Source organism: Rhipicephalus microplus, chromosome X (assembly GCF_043290135.1).
Source record: "Rhipicephalus microplus isolate Deutch F79 chromosome X, USDA_Rmic, whole genome shotgun sequence".
NCBI lineage: Eukaryota > Metazoa > Arthropoda > Arachnida > Ixodida > Ixodidae > Rhipicephalus > Rhipicephalus microplus.
The window spans coordinates 484,292,384-484,318,281 of record NC_134710.1 but is presented as its reverse complement, the minus strand read 5'-3'; the positions used below and the strand labels follow the sequence as shown (position 1 = coordinate 484,318,281).

General features: G+C 47.2%; 1 protein-coding gene across 8 annotated transcripts in view; it reads right to left on the bottom strand.

Moving 5' to 3' along the window:
* Positions 1–25,898, bottom strand: part of LOC119160785 (motile sperm domain-containing protein 1) — a 146,626-nt gene that overhangs the window by 108,991 nt on the left and 11,737 nt on the right. For 7 of the 8 annotated variants that reach the window (XR_005108330.2, XR_012887737.1, XM_075880890.1 and 4 more), the window contains exons 2-3: positions 22,127–22,302; positions 5,044–5,119 (exon numbers count right to left, since the gene is read on the bottom strand). Coding sequence is in view for 6 of the 8 variants with exons in the window: in XM_075880890.1 (XP_075737005.1) it covers positions 5,044–5,119; positions 22,127–22,302 (252 nt within the window). In the remaining 2 variants the exon portion in view is untranslated. Of the gene's footprint in view, positions 1–5,043; positions 5,120–12,568; positions 13,080–22,126; positions 22,303–25,898 lie in introns of those variants that run through there. The other variant, XM_075880891.1, reaches the window with a different exon arrangement.

Sequence of the window (25,898 nt, the reverse complement as noted above, 5' to 3'; positions counted from 1 at the left end):
TTGGCGGCCGCTCGTTTTAGTGTTAAAGCCGTATGCCTCTCGTAGCTGCGTAGATAATGAGATTGTGATGGTGCTCATGAAAAACTACACATCTAAATACCTTTCACGCTTTTGTCTTGACGTCTCAGTTGTTCTCTCATTGTGCCAAAATATCGACGGCACGTAGTCAACATGCCGCAGATCTTTGCTGCGAGTGCCTGAACGGAAATACCGATTGTGTCAGAGACAAATAAATCATACATGCAGGTTAAAGCATAAATATCATCCACCTGTTTGTTACAAAATGGTCTTGCATACTCTTGCTCCGACGCTAGGCATCCGAAGGCTACCACTTACGGCGGCTCTCCTTATTTCCACAACCCACTTATTTTTCTATCTTCATTCCAAGAAAACCTGTATATTTTTTCCCCTTGGTACTCGAATTCGAGCAACCGACAGCTGCACAACCAACTATGATTGTACGAGCAAATTGACTTCATCACAATCGAACCGAAAAACATGTTTACAGCTCCCACAATATGACTACCGAAACAGCGCACCAGGGATATCTTGAACCAGAAGCCGACGCAGACGGCGCCTCCCATGAGCCTTTGTGAGTTTACGCCTCACCTATTGGGCGTGGTTTTGCAATGCTTAATTATTATTTCATTTGAAATGAGAAGCATTTCTTAACAAACTTTGGCGACTTTGAGCATATCTATCTACCTAGCCGCCTACGACTTTTAGCTCTCCTAGCAGTTTCGATAATGATATCGACACGAAAATTGATATGGCCTAACAAGACTGTATGATGAGCATAAGTGACTTGCCATAATATGAAAATAATGACTTGTATGCCATGAATGTCATGATTTACATTTCACAGTCTTGCTGCTTTTGCAACGATTTCATTCACATGACATGCTGCTAAACTGTTATGGTATGGCATGACTGCATGGCGAACACAAGCGACAGACCCTAACATGAAATTTATGACATGCATGTCATGTAACAACATGACTACATGCCACACGCATAATGCGCTCGCGGCCATTTCACTAGCTTTGCATATACCAAATTTGGTATTACGAGATGTGAATGAATGACGAAGGTACTGGTGAAAACATGATAATAATGGCATGTGTGTCATGTAACAACGTGACTACATGCAACACTCAAGGTGCGTCGCGTCCGTTTTGCTGGCTTCACTTATGCTCACTTATGCCAAACTTGGTAATACGTCCGTGAATGAATGACGAATGTATGTGACTGGTGCAAACATGATGATCGTGAGATGCGTGTCATGTAAAAACATCACTACATGCCACACTCAAGGTGCCAATACACTTTCACGTGACCCGGCGCGCAACTAGCGCCGGAGATGTTTCGTCACGTCACGCCAGCGATGCCACGCCTGATGCTGATCTGCTTGCCATATGCACGCAAGCGCACACTGCGCTGCGTTGCTTTGTCACATGCACGTGTGAGCGCGCCCGGCGTCCTTCAATCACGAAGACAGGCAGACGCGATGCTCTCTGGGTAACGTCGTTGGCACGAAATGTAGCATGCCGCATTTCGCAACGGTTCTCGCCGGTCGTGCCAGGCATCAGACTATAGAGTGCTCATGTTTTGCTAGCGTAGCAGTAGCGTCGCCGCGCCCAGCATGAGCGCGCGTCAACGTTACTTCAGAGTATATTGGGCCCTTCACGATGTGCTCACCACCGTTTTGCTAGTATCACATATACAATATTTGGTATTACAAAACATGAATGGACGACGAAGGTATCCGACTTGTGCAAACATGATAATCATGAGATGCATGTCATGTAACAACTTGACTACATGCCATGCTCATGATACGCTCGTGGCCATTTCGCTAGCTCCGCATATACCAAATTTCATAATGCATGACGCGAACGGGCGACGAAGGTAAATGACACGTCCAAACACGATAACCATGACATGCGTGTCATGTAAAACATGACTACATGCTACGCTCATAGTGCACTCGCAGTTGTTTGGCTAGCTTCACATACCAGTTTTGGTATTACGGGACGTCAATGAATGACGAAGGTGCAAACATGATACTCATGACACGCGTGTCATGTAAGAACATGACAACATGCCATGCTCGTGATGGGCTCGCAGTCGTTTCGCTAGCTCCACTATACCAACTTTGGTATCACAAGACGGGTATAGATCACGAAGGTAAACAACACGTCCAAACATAATAATTATGACATGAAAGTCATATGCAGCATAATACCTCCGCCTCGTGACGTGCTGATTTTAAAGTGACTTATCAACCTTCCTCATCCACGTTTCACATATCATCGATTCCCACTGTACATGGGATCTGCCCAGTTTTTTATTATTCATATTTACTGAGCCTTCAACGAGTGTTGGCACAGTCATTCTGGGTTGTGCCCCCCTACTGGTTGAAGGTACTGCTGCTTCCACCTCGTCTTCTCGAGTCAAGCAAAGCATCAAATCAAGCGAAAGTGAAGTAAAGACGCCCTTGACTAAATTCCGAATGCCCGATCTAGCACGTATACATTACGAGGTGGCCTATGGATGGTTATGCAGCGCGAGCAGTGGGTTTTTACGAGCACTTGCAAGGAGAGAGAGAGGGGGCAACAGCTGGCATGAGACGCGAGCATGCGGTAAGAGACGCAAGATGTGCAGTAGGAGTGTAGACACCACCGGCGATGCCGGATTTGTGAGTAAATGCGACTATAATATGCTCCACATTTAAAAGAGCTTGCATTATGCCTGCACCTGGCATTCAGATACACACAACTGTACATACTCTAAACAGGAGTGGTGGGACGCTTCTGACAATGTACTCTTGTTGCTTATGTTGCGTATGTGGGCGTACTGTACGTAATCTTAACGCTTTTACTGTGAACAAGGCTCCCTCCCATATCGGGTGCCAAAACGTCAGTAAAGTTTGTGTTCTATGGGTCAGTGTATCTTTCTGCGTTTACAATAAGAAGCAAGTGTTATTCACTGTCTTTTTTTTTTTTTCACATCTCTTCTAGCAGCTCACTGTATTTGCAATTGAAAGAGAGACTTTCTAAGCTTTGATCAATGGTAATGCTTATTTTTGTGACAGTCACACGGAACTGCTGTCACTTTTCATCCCTTGGCCACGTTTTTTTTCAACTTCCCCGACTTTTCCATGACTTTTCCTGAAGGGTTCAAATTCCCTGACTTTTCCACGTTTTCCAGGTTGGTAGACACTCTGAACACTGGCATGCCGAACCACCACAGTGGACCAACCAAAAGCGTAGAGAGGCCTTCTCAGCTCAACACAGAAGCTCATGGCTGACTTACGCTGCAATATGTCACACCTAATCACATTTACTTGACTTCCAAAGTTCTGGCACGGCGCAGGTGGAAAGCTAAAGTGCGAGGCCCACTCGCTCGCCGCGGCAACTTCTGCAGCATGCACTTTTTCCCATGGATGCTTGCACGCCTGTTGCTGGTGCTCGAGCGCTTGAAGTAGGCCTGTTCTTTTCGGGCAAGACAACTATGGCCATTGAAAGAGCCCAGAGTTTCAACAACTCACGGCTGCAACTTACAAATCATGATGGAACACGATTAAGTGCACTAAAAACAACAAGGCTTACACAAGGGAGGTGAAAACTATATATTCACTTGGATTTAGGTCAATGAAACCTCCAATGCCCGTACACAGTACTAAGAAGGCTATAACACAACGCTTTTCCTTCGTAAATATGGGCAAGCCTTTCGTTGAGCAACCACTTTTATCCTCACTTTTTTCTTGGCTTGCCTCCCTTATCGATTGACATGCTTTCACCGAAAAAATGTTGTCTAGTCTTTTTTTGGCAGAACAGAGTGTGAAAAGCTCGAAAAATTGACAAGACTGTTAGAGTCAAATGTCTGACACTTTTTGGTTGCGCTACCGTCTCGCACAGAAAGTCAAAGATGTCTTTTCAATTATTGTAAGTCTGCATGATGCTTGTGCTGTCCCGGGCTGTCCAGAGGGCCTGCGAGAGGGCGGAGGGCCACGGTCTTCCGGTCCCTACGTGGGAGCGGCCCGCGACTGCTACGGATTCCCCCTAAACGGGGCCGTTACTACGCAGTTCCTCAGGACCTGAATAAAGTTCTTTGTCTGTCTGTTGTGCTGTCCCAAACACCTTTGTAAAGTGTTTCCAACAAAGTTGTAAATTTTGCAGAAGAAAACAGAAACCGTGCCACTCCAAATCACTTCAAGGAGACGTACCTCAACACGTGACGATTGGTGCGATCGGTACACGAGAAAGAAGAGGAGTGCGCGCTTTCTAATGCAAGGTATCTGACACTGAAGAAGCCCTTTCGATTATGTGCGAACGCTTAAGTCACCTGGTACCACTGTGTTGTGGGACTTCGTTTCTCACACTATTGTTACGAAGAGCTTAAAGAAAATGGGGCATTCGAACGCACTCGACAAAACCGAGGATGATGCGCTTTGAAGGGTGCTGGCAGCGACCGTGACAATGACACCCAATCGGACTTCGCGATCATCGATTTCCACTAGATCGAGCGTGACCAGATCTGACTGGTTCAAGTACATGCTATATCTTCCAAATGAACAAGTTTGTTTCGTTTCTGCTACAATTTTTTTAGACACATATATTGCACGCATTAGGACTGTGACAAAATATTTTGTAAGTCCTCATACGCCCTGAAAAAAATCCCCGCAAGATTTGCACGGGGCCCCAAAATCGCAAAAAAAGTGCACAAAGTATGCGAGTAAATACAGTAGCGCAAGCACGTGTAATGCAGACGACTTGGGTAAGACCATAGTCTGCAAAACGTCTGTTCTTCAGCTGTCATTTCTTTCCACCTAAATATTTTAGCCGATAACTGTCATATTGCCACACTCTTTCAAGATTTCATTCTATTTATCTGTTCTGCTTATAAGCAACCAAATACTGCATGGCTTGCTTTTCCTTTCTTTGGCGAGAAAAGCATGCAGCTGAGCTCCAATGGAAAACAGTTGACTGCAACCATAGATGCATACAAAAAGCATGGTGTGAAATGCATGTCCACACTCACATTTCGCTGTAGCAATGGGCTGTGATGATGCCTGATCGCCCCGTGAATCCATACCGTGCTGGTTCGTTCGACATCACTGCAAGCAAATGCGTGGCCTCAACTCAGCGCAATGAAGAAAAGCACGGGAAAGAAGTGAAGCCTCCAGCATGGAGCACTTATTGTGACACAACAGGCTGTGCGGCAACGCGTAGAACATACCACATGCACCCATGTAAAAGGCCACTTCCAGAACTTCATTAAAAAAGAGCTATCGGAGAATACATTTAGAGATTATTTATGAATCAGCCACACCTTTTTTTTTTTCCAGGAAAACAAGCAGTATCTGTTGTGCGATCTGAGAATTCCTAAGCTTTTTTTTCAGAAATGCCCAGCCCAAAAGTCAGAAGTTCAGGATATATGAAAAATTTGCATGATGACAGGGCTGCCAAGAAGACACAGCATGTTCCAAGGTCAGCACAGCATGCTTTCCCGAGATAAAAAACTCGTTTCTGCAGGGTGTCACAAAGACTGGAACAAATAGAGGAGTGGGCGCACTATTTCGTAAAAGCACTCAGCATCCCAGGATATGGCCACGTTCCATTTCCCAAGTTTTGTTATCGTCCTAAAACACTACACGATTCTCAGCGCAAACCGCGCCTGCAGTTTTCGAGAAGCTTCCGGACTGTAGTAGATCATTTCGATAAGATAACGCCCACTCTGCGAACGGTACAGATTATTCTGGAGCCTACGCCACCGCCAGCGACAACGCTAGAACATTCGACGACAAGAGTATAAATGCCGACGCGCTTCGCCGCTTGTCAGTTGTTGATCGACGGCCGACGCTCCGTTCGCGGCTATCAGTCTAAGACTGCTACTATAGTTCGACTTTCCGTTTACTGGGCACAGGTTCGCCCAAATAAACAGTTAAATTCCACCGCAAAGTCTCCTGTCTTCGAACACATCACGACCCCGGGACATCTGGTGGAGGTGCTGCTTCTTTGATGTTCCGGACGCCCCCTGCAAGCCGTGACCCCAGCCCAAGCGGCCAAGAAGACACGGACGCTAACCCTGAACAGCGAACAAGCCGCAGGCAGAGGGGACTACAACCAGAGTACGGGCCCCTTCCTGAAGCAGCGAGGCAGACCTGGATCCCGACATCAACTACTGCAACCATGACCGCCCCCGTGCAGCCTGCACCACTCCTGCTCCGGCAATCCAAAGAGGCGCCAACTTTCCACGGTTCGCCACTGGAAGACCCTGAAAGCTGGATCGAAAGGTTTGACCGTGTCGCCGCCTTCAATGACTGGACAGACGATGACAAGCTCCGGCATGTGTATTTCGCCTTAGAAGATGCTGCTCGGACCTGGTTCGAGAATCAAGAGCGAAGCCTTACAACGTGGGACGTCTTTCGCGCCAGGTTCCTCACTACTTTCGCAAGTGTGGTGCGCAAGGAGAAGGACGCAGCTCTTCTCAAAACCCGCATGCAGATGCCAAACGAGAACATGGCGCTATTCACGGAAGATATGATTAAACTTTCCCACCACGCTGACTCCGACATGTCCGAGGAGAAGAAGGTCCGTCTGCTCATGCGAGGAGTAAAGAAAAAACTCTTCGCCGGGCTGATCAGAAACACGCCAAAGACGGTCGCCGAATTCATTTCAGAAGCATCTACGATAAAGAAGACGCTCGAGATGCGCACGCCGCAATATAACCGTAGCTTCTCGTCTGCAAGCTACGCCGGCATTCAAGCGCTTGGAACCACTGACTTGCGGGAGACAATCCGAGCGATCGTGCAAGAAGAGCTGCGAAAATTACTTCCTTCAGCGCAGCCTCACGTGGAATCCATCGCGGACGTCGTACACCAGGAGATCAAGCAATCGCTGGGCGTCTCTCAGGCTCAAGAGCATCAGCTGCAAGCCATGAACTATGCTGCTGCAGCTCGCCACCACACCCCTCCTCCACGCGCACACCAAAACACTGCCCCATCGCACTTCCGTCGCCAGACGCCACAGCCGCCACAACCCCCACCGACGTCCTACCGTTCGTTCGCCAGCGGCCCAGTGCAGTGCACCGAGGAATAATGACGTCTGGCGCACCCCTGACCACCGCCCGCTCTGCTACCACTGCGGCGAGGCCGGACACACATACCGCCGTTGCCAGTACCGACAGATGGCACTGCGTGGCTTCACCGTCAATGCACCGCGTCCCGCAGCCAGGAGAACGGCCACGTGACATCGCCGACTACCTGACAGGAACTCAATGGACACCACAATGTCCTTCCCGTTCGCCGTCGCCCAGCCGCCGCATGTCACCGCACCCCCGACAGTACTCTGGCCCAACGCGGGGCCGGTCGCCTAGCCCGTATCCGGGAAACTAAGGGCAGCAACCGATGGAGGTGCGGTTGCTGTGCGACGAACTACCGGAGATCCGACGACGACGACAACGCCGCGACAGAGCTTTCCGAACACAACGCCAACCAGGCAAAGCCCTGACGACGAAAGCTCACTTACCGAAGGTGGCCTGACGACGCAACATGGAAGCAGCGGAACAAGCCAACGCAGCCGTGACCCGACGCCACGCCCTAACTGTAATGCGAGACGGCGAACTAGCGACCTCGACGTTCTTATCGACGGCCACAAAGTGACCGCTCTCGTCGATACTGGAGCTGACTATTCTGTCATAAGTGGGTCGTTCGCCGCGAAGTTAAAGAAAGTTAGGACAGCTTGGGAAGGCCCTAAAATCCGCACAAGTCGGAGGTCATCTCGTAACGCCTGCAGGAATCTGCACAGCGAGAGTCACCATTAACGGCCGTATTTATCCTACAGACTTCATAGTCCTACAGCGTTGCTCGAGAGATGTCATCCTTGGCATGTACTTCTTATGCCTCCATGGTGCTGTCATCAACCTAAAAACAATGTCGATAACGTTATCTACAGAAGAAGCACTACCGCCGCGCAAGCTGTCAGGAAACCATGCCTTGAATGTGCTGGAAGAACAAGTCACCATTCCACCTCGCTCCAGCATCATTATTTCAGTCGGCGCTCCTAAATCACCTGACCTGGAAGGCGTCGTTGAAGGCAGTCAGCATCTGTTGGTTACCCGAAATATTTGCATCGCAAGAGGAATTGCAGAGCTGCGGAGAGGCAAAGCAACGATTATGCTCACAAATTTCAGCAATGAGTACAAACATGTGAACAAAGGAACAACGGTCGCATACATCGAAGAAAGTGAGGACGCGACCAGTGCTTTCGCCCTCGCCGATTCTGCGGAACCTGCTTAGAAGAACCAAGCCCCTCCCACAGCTTTCGACGTCAATCCCAGACTTCCGAACCATAAGCAAGAACAGCTCAAGGCCCTGCTCCTGCAATTAAAGATTGCTTTTCGTCGTCATCAAAAATTCAGCAGACCCCAATCGCAAAACATCGCATCATAACCGAAGAAAATGCCAGACCACTCCGTCAGAGTCCATACAGGGTTTAGACGCGAGAACGTGAGTCCATGAAGAGACAAGTTGATGAAACGCTGCGGGATGACATTAACCAGCCGTCCAAGGGTCCATGGGCATCCCCCGTGGTGTTAGTGAAGAAGAATGGGACCCTACGTTTCTGCGTCGATTATCGCCGCCTGAACAAAATCACAAGAAAGGACGTGTATCCTCCCCCACGAATAGACGACGCACTTGATCGGCTCCATAACGCCAAGTACTCTTCGTCAATGGACCTCAAGACTGGCTATTGGCAAATCGAAGTCGACAAAAGAGACCGAGAGAAGACGGCGTTTATAACACCGGACGGCCTCTTCGAGTTTAAGGTGATGCCCTTCGGCCTTTGCTCAGCGCCTGCAACTTTTCAACGCGTTATGGATACAGTACTGGCAGGATTGAAGTGGCAGACTTGCCTTGTGTACTTGGACGACGTCTTCGTGTTTTCCTCGAGTTTCGACGAGCATCTTCGGCGCCTTGAAGGAGTACTTCAAGCCATCCAGACGTCCGGACTCACACTGAAGCCAGAAAAGTGCAAATTTGCGTACGAGGAGCTCTTGTTTCTGGGGCACGTTATTAGCAAGTCTGGAGTTCGTCCTGATCCACGGAAAACAGCCGCGATCGCCGACTTCCCGCCGCCCACTAACAAGAAGGCGGTGTGCCGATTTATAGGCCTGTGCGCCTATTATAGGCGGTTCGTGAAAAACTTCGCCCGCATCGCCGATCCTCTCACTAACCTTACCAAGGCCGACGTGGAGTTCAAGTGGGAAACGCCACAGGAACACGCTTTCCAGGAGCTTAAACATCACCTCCAGACGCCTTCGTTACTTGCCCATTTCGACGAATTCGCCGAGACAGAAATACACACTGACGCAAGCAACAAAGGTCTTGGCGCCGTTCTTGTGCAGAGGGCTGACGGACTTCAAAGGGTTATTAGTTACGCCAGCCGATCGCTATCCAAAGCAGAAAGAAGTCAATTATTCCACAACAGAAAAGGAGTGCCTCGCAATCATTTGAGCTTCGTCGAAATTTCGCCCCTACCTCTACGGTAGGCCCTTCAAAGTTGTGAGCGACCACCACGCCTTCTGTTGGCTAGCCACCTTGAAGGACCCTTTAGGTCGCCTCGCACGATGGAGCTTGAGACTTCAAGAATATGACATTACCGTCATTTACAAGTCCGGCAAGAAACACTCCGACGCCGACTGTCTCTCTCGTGCGCCTGTCGACCAACCATCACCCGACGACCCGGATGACGACTACTTCTTCGGAACGATAACTACCGACGACTTCGCTGAACGACAGAGGGCCGACCCGGAACTTAAGGCCCTAATAGAATACCTTGAAGACAGGACCGCCGAAATCCCGAAAGTATTCAAATGCGCACTTGCGTCGTTCTTCCTGCGAAACGGTCTTCTACAAAAGAAAAACTTTTCACCGCTTCAAGCTAAGTACCTCCTTGTGGTGCCTTCAGCTCTGCGACCAGAACTCCTGCAGACCCTGCACGACGATACGACGGCAGGGCACCTTGGTGTTTCTCGCACGCTCGCGAGGATACAAGAAAGGTACTACTGGCCATGTCTTACCACCGACGTCACTCGTTATGTGAGGACATGCCGGGACTGTCAGCGACGCAAGGCACCGCCAACAAGGCCAGCGGGACTTCTGCAGCCAATTGAACCACCTTGCCGACCTTTCCAGCAGATTGGTATGGACCTACTGGGGCCGTTCCCGACGTCGGCTTTCGGAAACAAGTGGATCGTGGTAGCTACCGACTACCTCACCCGCTACGCCGAGACAAAAGCCCTGCCAAAAGGCAGTGCATCCGAGGTAGCTAAGTTCTTCGTCGAAAATATCGTCCTACGTCACGGCGCCCCGGAGGTCCTTATCACCGACAGAGGAACGGCATTCACTGCCGACTTAACTCAAGCGATCTTGGCATACAGCCAAACAAACCACCGCCGGACGACAGCGTACCACCCACAGACCAACGGCCTCACCGAGCGACTTAACAAGACGATCGCCGACATGCTGTCAATGTACGTCGATGTAGAACACAAGACATGGGACGCCATTCTTCCATACAGGACCTTCGCATACAACACCGCGGTGCAGGAGACGACGCAGATATCTCCATACAAATTGGTCTTTGGAAGGAGCCCGGCAACGACGCTCGATGCCATGTTACCCAACGTCACCAACGAAGAAAACCTCGACGTGAGTGAGTACCTGCAACGCGCCGAAGAAGCCCGACAACTCGCGCGTCTCCGTATCAAGAATCAACAGACGACCGACAGCCGCCGTTACGATCTTCGACGACGCTTCGTGGAATACCAGCCCGATGAACGTGTTTGGGTGTGGACGCCGATATGCTGACGTGGACAAAGTGAAAAGCGTCTGCGACGGTACTTCGGACCGTACAGGGTGGTTCGATGTCTTGGCCCACTTGATTACGAGGTTGTCCCCGACGGCATCACGAACTCTCAACGACGCCGATCGCGACCTGAAGTCATCCATGTCGCGCGCCTCAAGCCATTTCATGCGCGTTAACAAACTGAAACAGTGTTTTTTTGTATTGTTATTGTATCGTAATTTATTCATTGTACTTTCTTGCATTATTGTTGTACCTTCATCTTTAGTTAAAGCATCGGGACGATGCTTTTTTCAGGGGGGGGGGGGGGGCAATGCCACGTTCCATTTCCCAAGTTTTGTTATCGTCCCAAAACACTACACGATTCTCAGCGCAAACCGCGCCTGCAGTTTTCGAGAAGCTTCCGGACTGTAGTAGATCATTTCGATAAGATCACGCCCACTCTGCGAATAGTACAGATTATTCTGGAACCTACGCCACCGCCAGCGATAACGCTAGAACATTCGACGGCATGAGTATAAATGCCGACGTGCTTCGCCGCTTGTCAGTTGTTGATCGACGGCCGATGCTCCGTTCGCCGCTATCAGTCCAAGAATGCTACTGTAGGTAGTCCGACTTTCCGTTTACTGGGCACAGGTTCGCCCAAATAAACAGTTAAATTCCAACGCAAAGTCTCCTGTCTTTGGCCACATCACGACCCCGTGACAATATGAATGCATTCTGCTTATAAAGATTATATTTTTATTTTATTTGTATTTATTGATTCTGCAGTCTCAAATAGAGACTACAAGAGGTGTGAAATATTGATACATGATATTAAAAAAAGGCACAATAGTACACAAAGAAAATACATCAAATGAAAAATTCAATGCATAGAGGTAAAACAATAAAGCTAAAAAAATGAACAAAAAACACGATGGGATTCACAGCAAAAAAAAGTATAAAACCCAGAAATACAAGAACAAGCTGAATAAACACAAAAGAGAATAAAATTTCAAGGTTAGCACGCAATGGATAGATCCAGTTCCTATGACCTGAAAGATCCTTTCTGTCCACTTTAGTTTTCTTAGAACGGAGGTGTGCAAAAAAGAACATTAGCAGAACAGCAAGGAACACGGACGTGGTGTGTAGAACTACGACATGCCAATATCTCCTTCGAAGGAAAGTAATCTTTTTTTTTCTTCTGTTTTCTTTTGTTTTCACCTTTCCTAGAACAAGCGAGTAAAGCATTGTAAAGAAAAAATGATTGAAGAGCTGAGCTCGTCATTGGTTGTTTTTACAAGTCAAGACAAACCTGGCTCCCGAGTAGCATGGAGAGGTAGAGATAAAAATAAATGCACTTCGTTTCTTTCAGCTGTCCCCCTTTCTTGATAAACTTGTCAATGACAATATCACAATAGAAAAAAATGTCAATCTGCCAAATGTAGAAATGTTAAGCGGTGATCATCCCACTTCAGTCACTGGCTCTATGTATTCTGCGTGTTTCTATCGCGTTGGGGTTTTGTGTTTCAGCAGAACATTCACGATGCATCACGTGATGACGGTACGAGAATATACTCGACTTGCTTCTTTAGTGACGTTCCTGCCATTACAGTGCAGTCCACTTATAACGATATCGAGAAAACCTAAAAATATGATCGTTATAACCAGTAATCGTTATATCTGGACTGCCGCCAAAAAATCGTCGCCGGACGTACCTTTTGTAGCTCCAGGCTTCATTTTGCTATTTCCACCAATTAATAAATATTGTAGATAGTAGGATGTCAAAAACAAGACTTTATTTCTTACTCCGAAGAACGCATCACGGGTTCGCTGAGGAAGAGAGACTGACCGACGGCGGGGTGGGAGCAGTGGGAGGAAGAAAGCACAGCCAGAGGTACACAGCCGGAATGCCAACGAGGCCCCGCCCCCATGCCGCCGCGCCGCTTTGCTTTTCGCTTTTTTTATTTTCTCTCTCTTTCCCACTTTCGTTCGGCAAGCTACGAGTAGCTTGCCGGCTTGCCGTTGTAGAAGGCGGGGAGCCGCGGAGCGCGGCGCTTTGCTTTTCGCATTTTTTTTTTAAATTCTCTCAGCCTCTCCGCGGTCGACGCGCGGCGAGGCGCAAAACGTGACACAGCTGGCGCCATCTGTAGCGCGTCGCGCCAACTCGCGATGCTCTCCTCGGCTTTCTGAACCATGACCTACTACACTCCTGACCTGTTCAGATAGCGGGGTTCCTATGGGAGCGCGTGTCCCCGCTCTCGTTCAATCGCTCGCCGTAGGTGGCGCTACCTATAACCTGTTCGTCTGCTACTGTGCGGCCGGCAGGAGGGCGACGGACTGATACCATGCGTCTGCTTCTGTGACAAACTGCCTATACGTGTGATTGTTTTTTGCTGAAAAGGCTAACGTGTGCTATGTGTTACATTTTAGTAGTTAGGCTATACTGGTTGATTGACTTCTAAAGCTGTATATTTGCGTAGAAATTATATTTGTATATTTGCATATTTGTATATTTATATTTGTATATTTGTATATTTGAAATGTATATTTGCCTAACAATAGTTTTTTTATCTCGTTGGACTACGTTTTCATTCAAGAAATATTTTCATAATAAATTTTCCTTCATTTGTAGAAAAGTTCCCGTCTGCTTGCCACTGTGACCCTTTGTGTGCTTTTTTTACGGTTCTATTTCTGCTTCAAACGTCCACACGAATGCAGCCAACTCTGACGAGGAATCATATCGCTTTATTTGCCATATTTTACACATTCATACACAATTCATGCACAATAAGAACGATTTGCACTGCCACAGCGATGGCTGAAGCAGACGACAGCGAACAGGTGCTGCCTAGCGCCACGCCGCTCGTAGGTGACGGCCCTAGCGGCAGAAGGTATGAACTAGAACGTGGGCGCTGGAAGAGGTGCTCTCTGGGCAGGTCAGGAGTGTAGTAGGTCATGTTCTGAACGGCCGGGACGCGCTGCCGGCGCTGTGCTGCAGTGGCGGCAAATACGTACTCACCTACGCTAACTTTTCGTCTTGTCTCGGCATAGTTCGTTTCAGAGGAACTTATCAATCTAAATGTTACGATTATTCTGAATGAAACATGCCGTCCACGGCAAACTTTTCATCGTTGTATCCGATATGCGGTGGATAACATATCGTTATATATGGTTTTTTTCCCCATAGCCCCAATGCATAAAATGAGACTGTTAAGTCGACCCATCGTTATAACCGATATATCGTTACATGTGGTATCGTTATAAGTGGACTGCACTGTATAACAACCATCAATACACTGCCTTGTTTAAGTGGCCACCGTGTTTTCATTGCTGCATAAACACTCAAAATGTGCCAGTGCCAAAAAAGGAACCCAGAAAATTTTACGCGTATACAAATGCTGATTTTTTTTTTTTTTTTTTGTGCAACGACATCAGCATTTGACTCCTATTTTCCCACCTTTGATGCTTTAGTTGATGAATCCATAAGCGAACAGCCATGAAAGCTGTTTAAAAAGAAGCTCTTTCAATTGTGTGGTGCCTTTATTCCTGCTAGAGTTATTTTATCTGGACAATCAAAAGACAATTCTTGGTTTAATTATCAGCTGCATATATTACTGCGAAAAACCAGGAGAGTTTATTTAAAGTATAAGAAAAGCAAGTTTCGGGAGGCTTGGTTGGAGCTGACACATTTACAAACCAGCTTTCAATGTTTAGCTGAACAGGCTCGGCACATTTACTTTATAGATCTTGACAAAAAGCTCATTGCAGAACCCAAATATTCTGGAAATTTGCCACCTCTAATGGTAAATATAATTATTCCATTCCTCCCTTAACAACCATGGTTGATAAAGTGGAACTAATTAGCAACTTTTTCTCACTAGTGTTCCGGCTAAAACTCTCTCCAATTGTTAATCTGACCTACGAGACTAACATTAATCCAATGCCGGAGATTTTATTTGGTGTGGAGGGGTTACATAAGTTATTACAGAAAATGAGCTGTCACACGCATGGAGAACGGATCACGTTTCTGTAACTATTCTAAAAAATTGCTCCCGAATAGTATACTTTTACATTTCTCATTTATTTTCAAAACGGTTAACTGAGGCTTCATTACCGCTTCACTGGAAGCTGGCATATGTTGCAAGCATACACAAAGGTGGATCAAAAAATGCTCTTAGGAACTACAGGCTGGTGTCCTTGACAAGTATAACATGTAAACTAATGAAGCACTATTTTATACTTTAATCATGTGACATTTAATTATAAATAAACCCGGCATGGTTTCCGAGAAGATTTTTCATGCCCTGAACAACTAATTATTTTTTTTTTCAATCTGGCTCTAGCGATAGATAAAGTGCAAATAATAGAGTGCATATTCCTCGATTTCAGAAAGGCATTCGATGCAGTGGCACACGATCTTCTCATTTCAAAACTATGATCCTACAAATTGAATGAACATGATGTCGCATGGGTTGCTGAATATATTTGTGCAAGGTTTCTCATCTACATATACTCCAGTGACTTCAGATGTTCCGCCGGAATCAGTTCTTGGTCCCCATTTGTTATTGCTTTTCTTTAATGATATTGCAAATGATCTTAAAACTCCAATTAAGATATTTCTGGCTGACTGGGTATTTATAGAGTTAGACATAAAAAGAGTGACATTACTGCACGGTGTTTTAAACATAGGATTACATTTTGATGAATGGGAAGCGTCCTTTTATCTTCGAAACTGTTTTCACGTCACCTTTTCAAGAAAACGCATATTTCGATCTTGCACATATACACTGAATAATATTATTATGGAAAAGAAGAGACGCTGTAACGACGAGGCTAGGGATTAGATATATTCAAAACCAGCGGTAATGGCGTAACCGGTTCACCAGCGACCGAGCGGTGAACCGGTTACGCCGGTGAACTGTTCGTCTTACTCGTCAGGCACACGCGCGCATCGCCCCCTAGAATATTACTATACATGCATGTAGCCTAACCCCCGGCAGCACAAGCGCCGTCTCGGCGCATCTAAATGTCAATGTCACTAGTTGAGTTGCAGGGCTTCAAGCGCGCAACATGTACAATATCGGTAGCCTGTTGGGCACATGAAGGCGACGGGATGGCAGGACCAATTTCATGTTACAGGAGTAACCACACAAAGGACTCGGTATGGGCCTGTGTAGCAAGTAAGCAGTTTTTCTGACAAGCCAACTTGACGGGTCGGAGACTAGAGCAGGACCAAAGAACCGGGCGGGAAGTGTACGTCGCGGTGTCGTTGGTCATGCAAGTGCCGTTGCTTCTCTTCAGAGGTCAGAAGGTGAGTAAGGGTGATTTCGCATGCGTGAGCGGCCCGAGTGATAGCGTCCATGGCATATTCACTGGTGGGTACTCTAGGGGACGGTGTCTAGACGCAATGTTGGTTCTCGGCCAAACAGCAGAAAAAATGGAGAGCAACCACCAGTGTCATGGCGGGAAGAAGTGAAGGCAAATGTGACATACGGCAACGCGAGATCCCAGTCGGTGTGGTTGATAGAAACATACTTAGCGAGAATGTCTGTAAGAGTTTGATTTAGACACTCCGTGAGTCCATTGGTTTGCGGGTGGTATGACATAGTCAGCTTGTGTCTCGTTTTACAGGACTGCAAGATGTCGGCTAGGACTTTTAGGACCTTCGACAAAAAGGTGCGGCCACGGTCTGTAACCAGCTGCCGTGGGGCTCCGTGTTGCAAAATCACGTCTTTGAGGAGGAAGTCGGCGACATCTGTAGCACAGCTTGTTGGGAGAGCTGGTGAGATGGCATAACGCGTGGCGTAGTCAGTGGCCACGGCTATCCACTCGTTACCCGAGGAAGACAAGGGAAAGGGCCAAGTAGGTCCAAGCCAACGCGGAAGAACGGTTCCGACGGTATGTCAGGTGGTTGAAGGCGTCCAGCGGGAAGTGTCGATGGCGTTTTGCGGCGCTGACATTTCTCACAAGCCGCAACGTATCTTTTGACTAAGCGTGCAAGCCCTGGCCAGAAGAAGCGTCGGCGTATTCGGTCGTAAGTGCGTGAGACACCAAGGTGACCGGGAGTCGGAAAGTCATGAAGTTCATTTACAACTTCCGATCGAAGGTGTTTCCGAATGACAAGCAGCAGGGCCGGTCCATGCGGTCGAAATTTTGGCGGTATAATACACCATCGTGGAGCACAAATGAGCGATAGGACTGATTGGAAGATGGTGATTCGAGGCGCTCAATGATAACACGCAAGGACGCATCACGGCGCTGCTCATCACAGATGCATGTCATTTGCAAAAGAGAAAAGACGCAAGTGCCGGTGTCGGTGTCAAGTATAGCGCTCGACTCAGCAACCGGGTAGCGGGATAGACAGTCTGCGTCCTGATGTAGGCATCCGGACTTGTACGTCACCGTGTAGGTATACTCTTGCAGTTGCAGAGCCCAGCGCCCGAGCCGGCCAGTAGGATCCTTCAGTGACGTAAGCCAACATAGCGCATGATAGTCAGTTATTACAGAGAAATTTGTGCCATATAAATATGGGCGGAACTTTGATACTGCCCAAACAAGAGCGAGACACTCACGCTCTGTAATGGAATAGTTGCGTTCAGCAGCTGTGAGGAGGCCGCTAGCGTAGGCGACAACTCGGTCGTGTCCCCATTGGCGTTGGGCTAGGACAGCTCCAATGCCGTGACCACTAGCATCAGTTCGGACTTCTGTCGGAGCGGATGGGTCAAAGTGAGCCAATAAAGGTGGAGTCGTCAGAAGCGTGATTAGATGAGAAAAGCTGGTCGGTACCCCACGTAAACATGAAGTCTTTTTTAAGAAGCCCAGTGAGAGGTCGAACGATGGTTGCGAAACCTTTCACAAACCTTCTAAAGTAGGAACAAAGTCCTACAAAACTCCGGACGTCTTTAAATGACCGGGGTACAGGAAAACTGGGGACTGCACAAATTTTCTCCGGGTCCGGCTGCACACCAGATGCGTCAACACGGTGGCCCAACATTGTCATTTGCCGGCGTCCAAAGCGGCACTTCGACGAGTTCAATTGGAGGCCTGCAGTGCGGAATATGTCGAGAATAGCTGACAAACGCTGAAGGTGGGTCTCAAATGTTGGGGAATATACGACATCGTCAATATAACAAAGATATGTTGACCATTTGAACCCTTGTAGCAGAGAGTCCATCATGCGCTCGAACGTGGCTGGGGCGTAGCATAGCCCAAATGGCATAACCTCGAACTGATATAGGCCGTCTGGAGTTACAAATGCAGTCTTCTCTTGGTCTTTCTCGTCAACAGCAATCTGCAAATAGCCGGAACGTAGGTCTATTGTAGAAAAGTATCGAGTGCCGTGGAGACAATCAAGAGCGTCATTGATGCGGGGTAAAGGGTACACGTCCTTTTTCATGATTCTATTCAGATGACGGTAATCCACGCAGAAGCGCCACGTGCCATCTTTATTTTTAACGAGCACAACGGGGGATGCCCAAGGGCTCAAAGAGGGTTCAATAATTCCTTTAGCTAACATCTTGGTGACTTCTTGTTAAATTACTTTACGCTCGGTGGCAGACACCTGGTATGGTCGCCGATAAATGGGATGAGAATCGCCTGTGTTAATGCGGTGCTTGACGAGTGAAGTCTGGCCGAGTGGACGGCTGTCGATGTCGAATATGTCGCGGTATGAAGCCAGAAGACAGCATAGCGTGGTTGACTTCTCAGGTTTGAGGTCCGGGGCGATCATGGAGCATAAGGTCGCATCGAGGCACGTGGCATCCTGCGATTGGTGTGAGTGCTCGGGACATACGTCTGCTGTAAAACAGGTGACGCAATCGTCAATTAAGGGCCTTAGCGTGGCGACCGAAATTCCTTGGGGTAGCACATGTTTTATGAAACCGAAATTGATAACAGGTAAATATATTCGGTTAGAGGCCATGCTTACAACGGAGTGTGGGACAGTAATGTCACGCGCCAAGAGAACATCAGTAATCGGCGTCACAATATAATCACCGTCGCGCACGGGAGAGGGTGTTGCCAATTCGACGTATGTGAGAGCTTTAGGTGGAATCGATTACCTTCAGCGATCGTTGTCGCTGTTGGTAGCGATTCATTTTTTCCTTTGTTAGAGTCAAGTAAATTGTTCAGTTGATGACGGGTGTCTTGTTGTGTGGTATACATATTGTATTTGTTTTTGTCTTACTGTATGTTAGCCGCTGGCATTTCTTGTACATTTTTGTCAATCTCCGTAACGTTATGTATTCAGTGTACTTCCTACTATCTAGATAGGCTGTACTGTACTTGCCGCAAATTGAGCTTGTGTTCTGTCGTGTAACTATGTTGTATTCCCCCCCCTGTAATGCCTTATGGCGCTGTGGGTATCAAATAAACAATTAAAAAAAACAAAAAAAAAACAAAAGTATCCGGAAGAAGTCAGTGGTACACAGGTTGTTCGGGAGTTCAGGGTGAGAATCCGGAAGAAGAAGAAGTTCTAGGCACAGAGTACCGGCGGCACAATCTATCAGGGCAGAATGCGTCGATAGGAAGTCCATGCCGAAGATTAGGGCGTGCGGGCAATTTTCAAGCATCGTAAATAAAACGGGGACATGGTGGCCAGCAATACCAACACGAGCGGTGCACATTCCAGTGATGGCCACAGTTCCACCATCAGCGACACGGAGGGGTTTAGTTTCTGCAGGTGTGAGAACTTTTTTGAGCAGGCGACACAAATGAGCACTCATTATGGACACTTGAGCTCCGGTATCGACTAACGCTATCGAAGAAATGTCGTCCACATACACCTCAATAAAGTTCGTATTAGTGGGGAGCGTCAACGGAGGATTTGGATCAGTCACAAGTGATGCAGCACTACTTCTCAGAGGAGCTGCACGATCTAGTTTTCCGCCCGAGAGGATCCGTAGTTGACCGGCGACGGATAGCGGCGTGGTTGGGGCGATGGGGAACGGCGGCGTTGAGGTGACTGCGAACGAGCAGTGGAGCGGCTGTTAGGGATGTCGAAAAAAGGGTACACAAGACTGGGCGAATACCGACGAGAGTCCTCGTATGGTCGAGTAGAAGAAAATGGGCTCCAGTTTGAGGGCGTCTATGTGCTGCAGAAGTAGCGGGATATATGACTAACTCGGTGGCAGCGGAAGCAAGTCGGCTTGTCGTCTGCAGTTCTCCATTCCGCCGGATTGCGGGATCGCGGAATAAAATGTGGTGCATTTGTTGTCATTGGTCTGGAGACGGGTCGGGACACAGAGCAGGCCACAGGAAAACCAAGCTTTGCAATTTCCTGCCTCACGACGGCTTGAATAACGGAGACCGGCGGAGGCGTTTCTGCGGCGCCATGATCGAGCGGATGTGGAGGAAATGGTGCCGGACTTGACGCCTCAAGCTCCCGTCGAACTATTCGTGTCACGCTGTCCTGCATGGGTGGTGCGGCACCGAAATCGGTGCAAGTGGATGTAACAGCCGTGTTTGGTAGCCGCGTAAACTGAGGCAGAACATGGCGGCTTTTGGCCATTTCGAAACGGCGGCATTCCTTGATAGTCATATCTACAGTCGTGACGTTAGTGTAGACGAGCAAATTGAAGGCGTAGTTCGCGATGCCCTTTAGTATGTGGCCCACCTTGTCACTCTCTGTCATTTGCTTCTCGACACTTCGGCACAACGCGAGCACGTCCTGTATGTACGAGACATACGACTCTGTTGAGGATTGCACACGAGTGACGAGTTCTTTTCACGCTTCCATTTGGCGACCGGATGGGTCTCCAAAAATGTCGCGTAGTCGCTCCTTGAAGGTATCCTAGCTGGTGAGCTCGGTCTCATGGGCGTCCGTGGGGTGCCGTCCAAGTAAAATATGACATTGACGAGCATCATGGTAAGGTCCCATCAGTGCGTCTGGCTAACACGCTCGTACATACGGAGCCAGTAGTCAACGTCAAGCCCAGGTTGTGCAGAGAATGTACCGGGATCACGGGGGGTGGGCATCGTCAGGTATGTAGTGGCTGGAGCTACAGATGGAGATTCTGACGGGCTATTGTCATTGGTAGCCATGGCCAGACTGAACGGTGCGGCCACTGCGAAGCTTCGTGGTGAAGACGGGGAACGTTCCACCTTCACCAAATATGTTGTGGAAAAGGAGAGACGCCGTAACGCCGAGGCTGGGGATTATATATATTAAAAACAAGCGGTAATGGCGTAACCGGTTCACCAGCGATCGAGGAGCGGACACAACTCTTCGTCTTTCTTGTCAGGCACACACGCGTGTCGCCCCCTAGAATATCAATATACATGCATGTAGCAATATGACCTTAAGGAAAGCTGAAGAATATAAATATCAAGGCATTTTTATAACATCTGAATTAAGGTGGATAGACACAGTTCACACATTAAGCATAAGATGGAGTTTAATATGTTGGTTTGCCGTAATTTCAGTCAGTTAACGGAAAAAAATGAAAGAGTAGCTGTATTTTGTGTATGTTCACAGTTCATTTGATTAGTGTTGTGTTTGTTGGGATTCACACAAAGCTGTTCTCTCGAAGCAGCTTGAAAAGGTGCTAAATAAGGTGGTATGATTCGTATTGGACAATTACAGTAGAGCAATAAGCATGACAAAAAGCAAACCTAAATTATTGTGGCAGGCTTTGCAAGATCACAGAATAAACCTATACCTGAAATTTTCTCATGCTGTTTACCATTGTAAAAACGGCATTGAGTGAGAAAAGTATACTAAGTTACCTACTCCTGTGTTATTGAGACACAACCATGCATTGAAGGTTCATAAATTTCCTCTCATAGTCTTCAGGCATACTTTTTTTACAAGAGCCACAAGAAAATGGCATGCTCTTTCACCTCATATTGCAAACATTTTGGACAATGATGTGTTTTACCGTTTGACAAATGTGTTTACCTTGTTTCTTTCTGACTGTAACCCCCCTGCTGTAATGCCCCCTGGGGCAATGCAGGTATGCAATAAAAAAATAAATAAATAAAAGAAATACTTCAATCTTAAAAATTGAAAGTGTCAGTCAGAAAAGTACCTCAACAAGAATGACACAAAAAACAGATGGAAAGGAAAAAAGAAAGCAGAATAGGAACTGTCCTGTTGTCTTTTTACCTGTTTATGCCATCACTGCACTGTTCTTGAATTAAGTATAATTAACCTGCATAACTGTCTCTTGTTGCATGAGAAACCCTGACTCCGAACAAGTCACAAGGATAAGGTTATACATCAAAAGTGCACGTTTAATCATCCAAGTGAAAAAAGTGAAGAAACAAGTACTCACACTGAAAGTATACCGTCTGTTGACTGACATTGAACAACGAGAGCAGCAGTGTGTCTCCATTCTTCTCATCTACGTAGAAGTCTAGATGTGATGGGGAGACAGACACCGGTAGGTCCATGCCCTGTTCCAAATCCCTAGCTTCAGGAATATCTTCACCACTAGCTTCATCACGAAGCCTATAACAAAAACAAACACAATTTTCAAACAGGCATGATGATCCTCAACTGCATAATGAAATTTTGATTTGAACTTGTCCCTCTTATGCTCCTGTAATCCACAAAAGGACAGTGCTATTAGGCAAAAATCTGAAACACAATAGTGGTGCAGCTTTTCGGGACGATGTTTACACATTGCCAATGAGTTGCACATGACTATAAAAATATAATGCACAGGTTTGTCTCAACAAATATTAGTGCATGCTCTGTATTTGTATAATTTAGACTACCTGTGCCTTACTTTGTTATATTAGATTGAACTGGTTATGCAAACATGTCACTGAGAGAACTTTGACGAAAAAATTGGTCCAGTTGTGGGTGTGAACATGCCATTTTCATATACCATGTGCTATTATGAATACACAAATATACAAAATTTTAGGACTACAAGAAATGTCTTTTTTGTATATAAAACAAATGCATAAACAGTAAGCTAACACTGTTTGAAGCTTCTGGACAGGACATGACACTTACAAAAACTGCCAGCTTTTGCTTTTTTTCTTTCTTTCTTTCTATTTTTTTTCTTTAAGAACTGATTAGCCATGAGGAATGACATTTTAAACTTCCCAAGTCCTGCGGCTCCAATACATACACATTATTGTGATCTGCCTCAAACTTCCAATATTCACCAATGTGAGCACTACATCAAAGTTCTTGAAAAATGTTGTTCAATCCCGCCTTTATAGGAATAAAGTGAAACTTGTTCGGTACAGAATTAGTTGAATGATATAAAGTAGCTTGCACAATGTCTCTCCAAATTTGACAGCTATGGCACCGTTTAACGTTAACACACAAACACTGATGCTATACATCTCCATTGTGACTAGTGATGTCCTTGATCAATGTTTAAACAAACCTATTTACAGCGGAATTTGAGAAAGTGGCGTGACAGTCAGGAGGGCCTCCACTGAATGAACGTCAAACTTAGCCCAAGACAGTGCCTCCTCAATTTTTCATCCACTCGCGGCATGTGAAAACATAGAATGCCACTGCCCAACTAAATGAAAAAGCAACGCACACGCTGTTCGCCAGCCACGATTTTTCCTGGGGCAAGCGTAAATAGATAACGCCGAGCTACAGCCAACCATTACTCCACGCCATGCTCCCTGCAGCCAGGCGATGCAAAGGCAGAGCTATTTTGGTATAGGTGGTATGCAATAAACCTCGATCCGCGAGGTGGCGATAGCATCGTCGGGCAGAAACACCATTTCGGCGGTCCGGACGTTTGCGAGTTCGTGAGCGCAGTACTGGGGTATTCATTCTGTGTGCGCTTTCTGTCTTCAATGTCCACACAACCTAGGAGAAGTGTCGGATGTCTTTACTGTGCAAGCTGGCCACCTTAGCGCACACGCATCAGTACTACATGGAAAATATTTCAACAAGTTTATTTGTGTTTGCGGAGAGACGGTACATGCCATGGTTGTACGGCAGCCAGGAGCGACGTTGATGAACTGCTGCGTATTTGTTTGTAACAACCACGCGAGAAAGAAGCCTGTGCAATCGGAATTACGCCTCGGCATGTTTTTTTTTTTTTTTTTTTGCCACCAAAGGTGCTGAAAAGTCAATGACAGAATATCGGCAAAGGCTGGAGTGCTTTCACTGCATGAACCGTCGAGACATCCTGCCATGCCATTCCGTGACCATGCTACCAGATTCACTGGCCCTAGCACGACAGAACAAACGCGATTAAAAATAAACGAAAAGTCAGCTCACCTTTCTGAGAATAGCGATCGTGCTTTACGATGGAACTTTCACATCTGCACTAAACAGCTGTGATCACTCGGCTACAAATGAGCACGGTACGCAGCGGTTGTTGAGAAGAGAACAGCCACTGCAGCAATCACTGTGATCTCTTTCCAGCAATTACACCTCATTACCGTGTTTACAGTATCCACACAATGCTCGCACTGCACCATAACCACAATCACAGTAGACGAGAGAAGTCTGTTTACCTTTGCGGCTACCACTACAATCTTGTTTTCTTGGAAAAACCTTTAAGCCCGGCTGCTGCATGCGTTCGTATGTAAAACAGTTGTGACCCTCCGTGAATTTGTAAGCTTTTAGTGGCTAACACGAGACAAAACTTGTTGCGTGACCAAGGTAGTCGTTTTTATGTCAGTGAAGTTGACCCGCGGGGGCAGTTGGAGTTCAGCGTGTTGAAGTTCTAGTGGGTCTATGCCGCCGCACGGACGCACTTAATCCAGGTAGTGCTATCGTGCAGGTTCATCTCACTCACATGCATAGCGCCTAAATTTATTATTCCATAGGCGCATCAAGAAAACAGAAAAACAGACAGACAGCATCCCACTGTCACCGCAGCCACATCAGACGACCGAGACCGCCAAGATGGTGGCATCCTGGAACGATGCTAGCGCACCTTGTAGATAACGTCAAATGAATGCCCCCCTATAGCACGGCCGGGCTCATAAAAGAAGGAAAAACTAAGGAGAGGCCATGACGTCATATTCATGAACCCACCGCATCGCAAACACCCGCACTAGCTCCTAGCGGAGAAGCAGATAAACACTTCGCAATTTCTGGCGAGCAGCCGCTGCAGCGACCTTGGAAGTGGCACTGGCGGAGTGGTAGGTGTTCTCTCTTCTCTGCCGGCAGCAAGTCAATTCGCCAGTGCTCCTTGTTTTGCGTGTTTGTTAAAAAAGCTGTACGATGCCCAACTGTAGTGTATTCTCGGTGCGAATCGCGTGCACCGCCGCATGTACCTGGTGTCACTTTTCACGTATGTTCGTTTCTTTGTTGATCAATAATGCATGGTATTTGCATGCGGAGCTCTCAGCTGTACGCTCTCCGTTGGTTCTTACTCATTGTGTCAACTGAGAAACACACACAAACTTTTGTTTTTAGTGTTGTAGGCATCGTGTCGCGTTTTTAGTTGTGTCGTTCATACGGAAGGACAATAAACTTTTCTTATCGGACTAAATGTGTATGTATTGTACGATGTGCACTCACTGTGTGTAAGTTGTTTGCACACTGGAATTACACAATTTACGTGCACAATGGCGTATACAATACAGGGGTGCCTTCTTATCAACGTGAAGTATCTCAAGTACTAGGCTGTCGTTGCACAGAATAGCTACGAAGCAAGCTCTCAAAATCGTGCGTTGCTACACTGACGCTATATACGAGCAAAGAACTGCGAATCGGCTTGTAAATCGGGAAATCTCGCCAAAAAAAAAAAAAAAGGCCTTACAGCGAGCAGAACGCATAAGTCACTGCCGGGTGAGTTCGAATACCATGATGCAGTGGCTGAATGATTTTGATTACGACACGTACCGGTGCACACTCTACGAAGTATTTCAGCATGCCGCGCGCAAGCCTGCCACGCACGAGCAGCCTGGAAAAGGTGTGCTCACAACATTTTACTGCATTCAAACCATACAATACGCGTTAAGTTTACATAGGGACTATAAGTCCTCGCAGAAGCGAACAAGCGCTGAGAGCACGCCGCGGAGCGCCTGCTGTTTTGTTTGCCCCATACCTGTTTATTTGCCCCGTAAATTTGACGTCACTTCCGTCACACCTCTCGCAATGCATTGGGA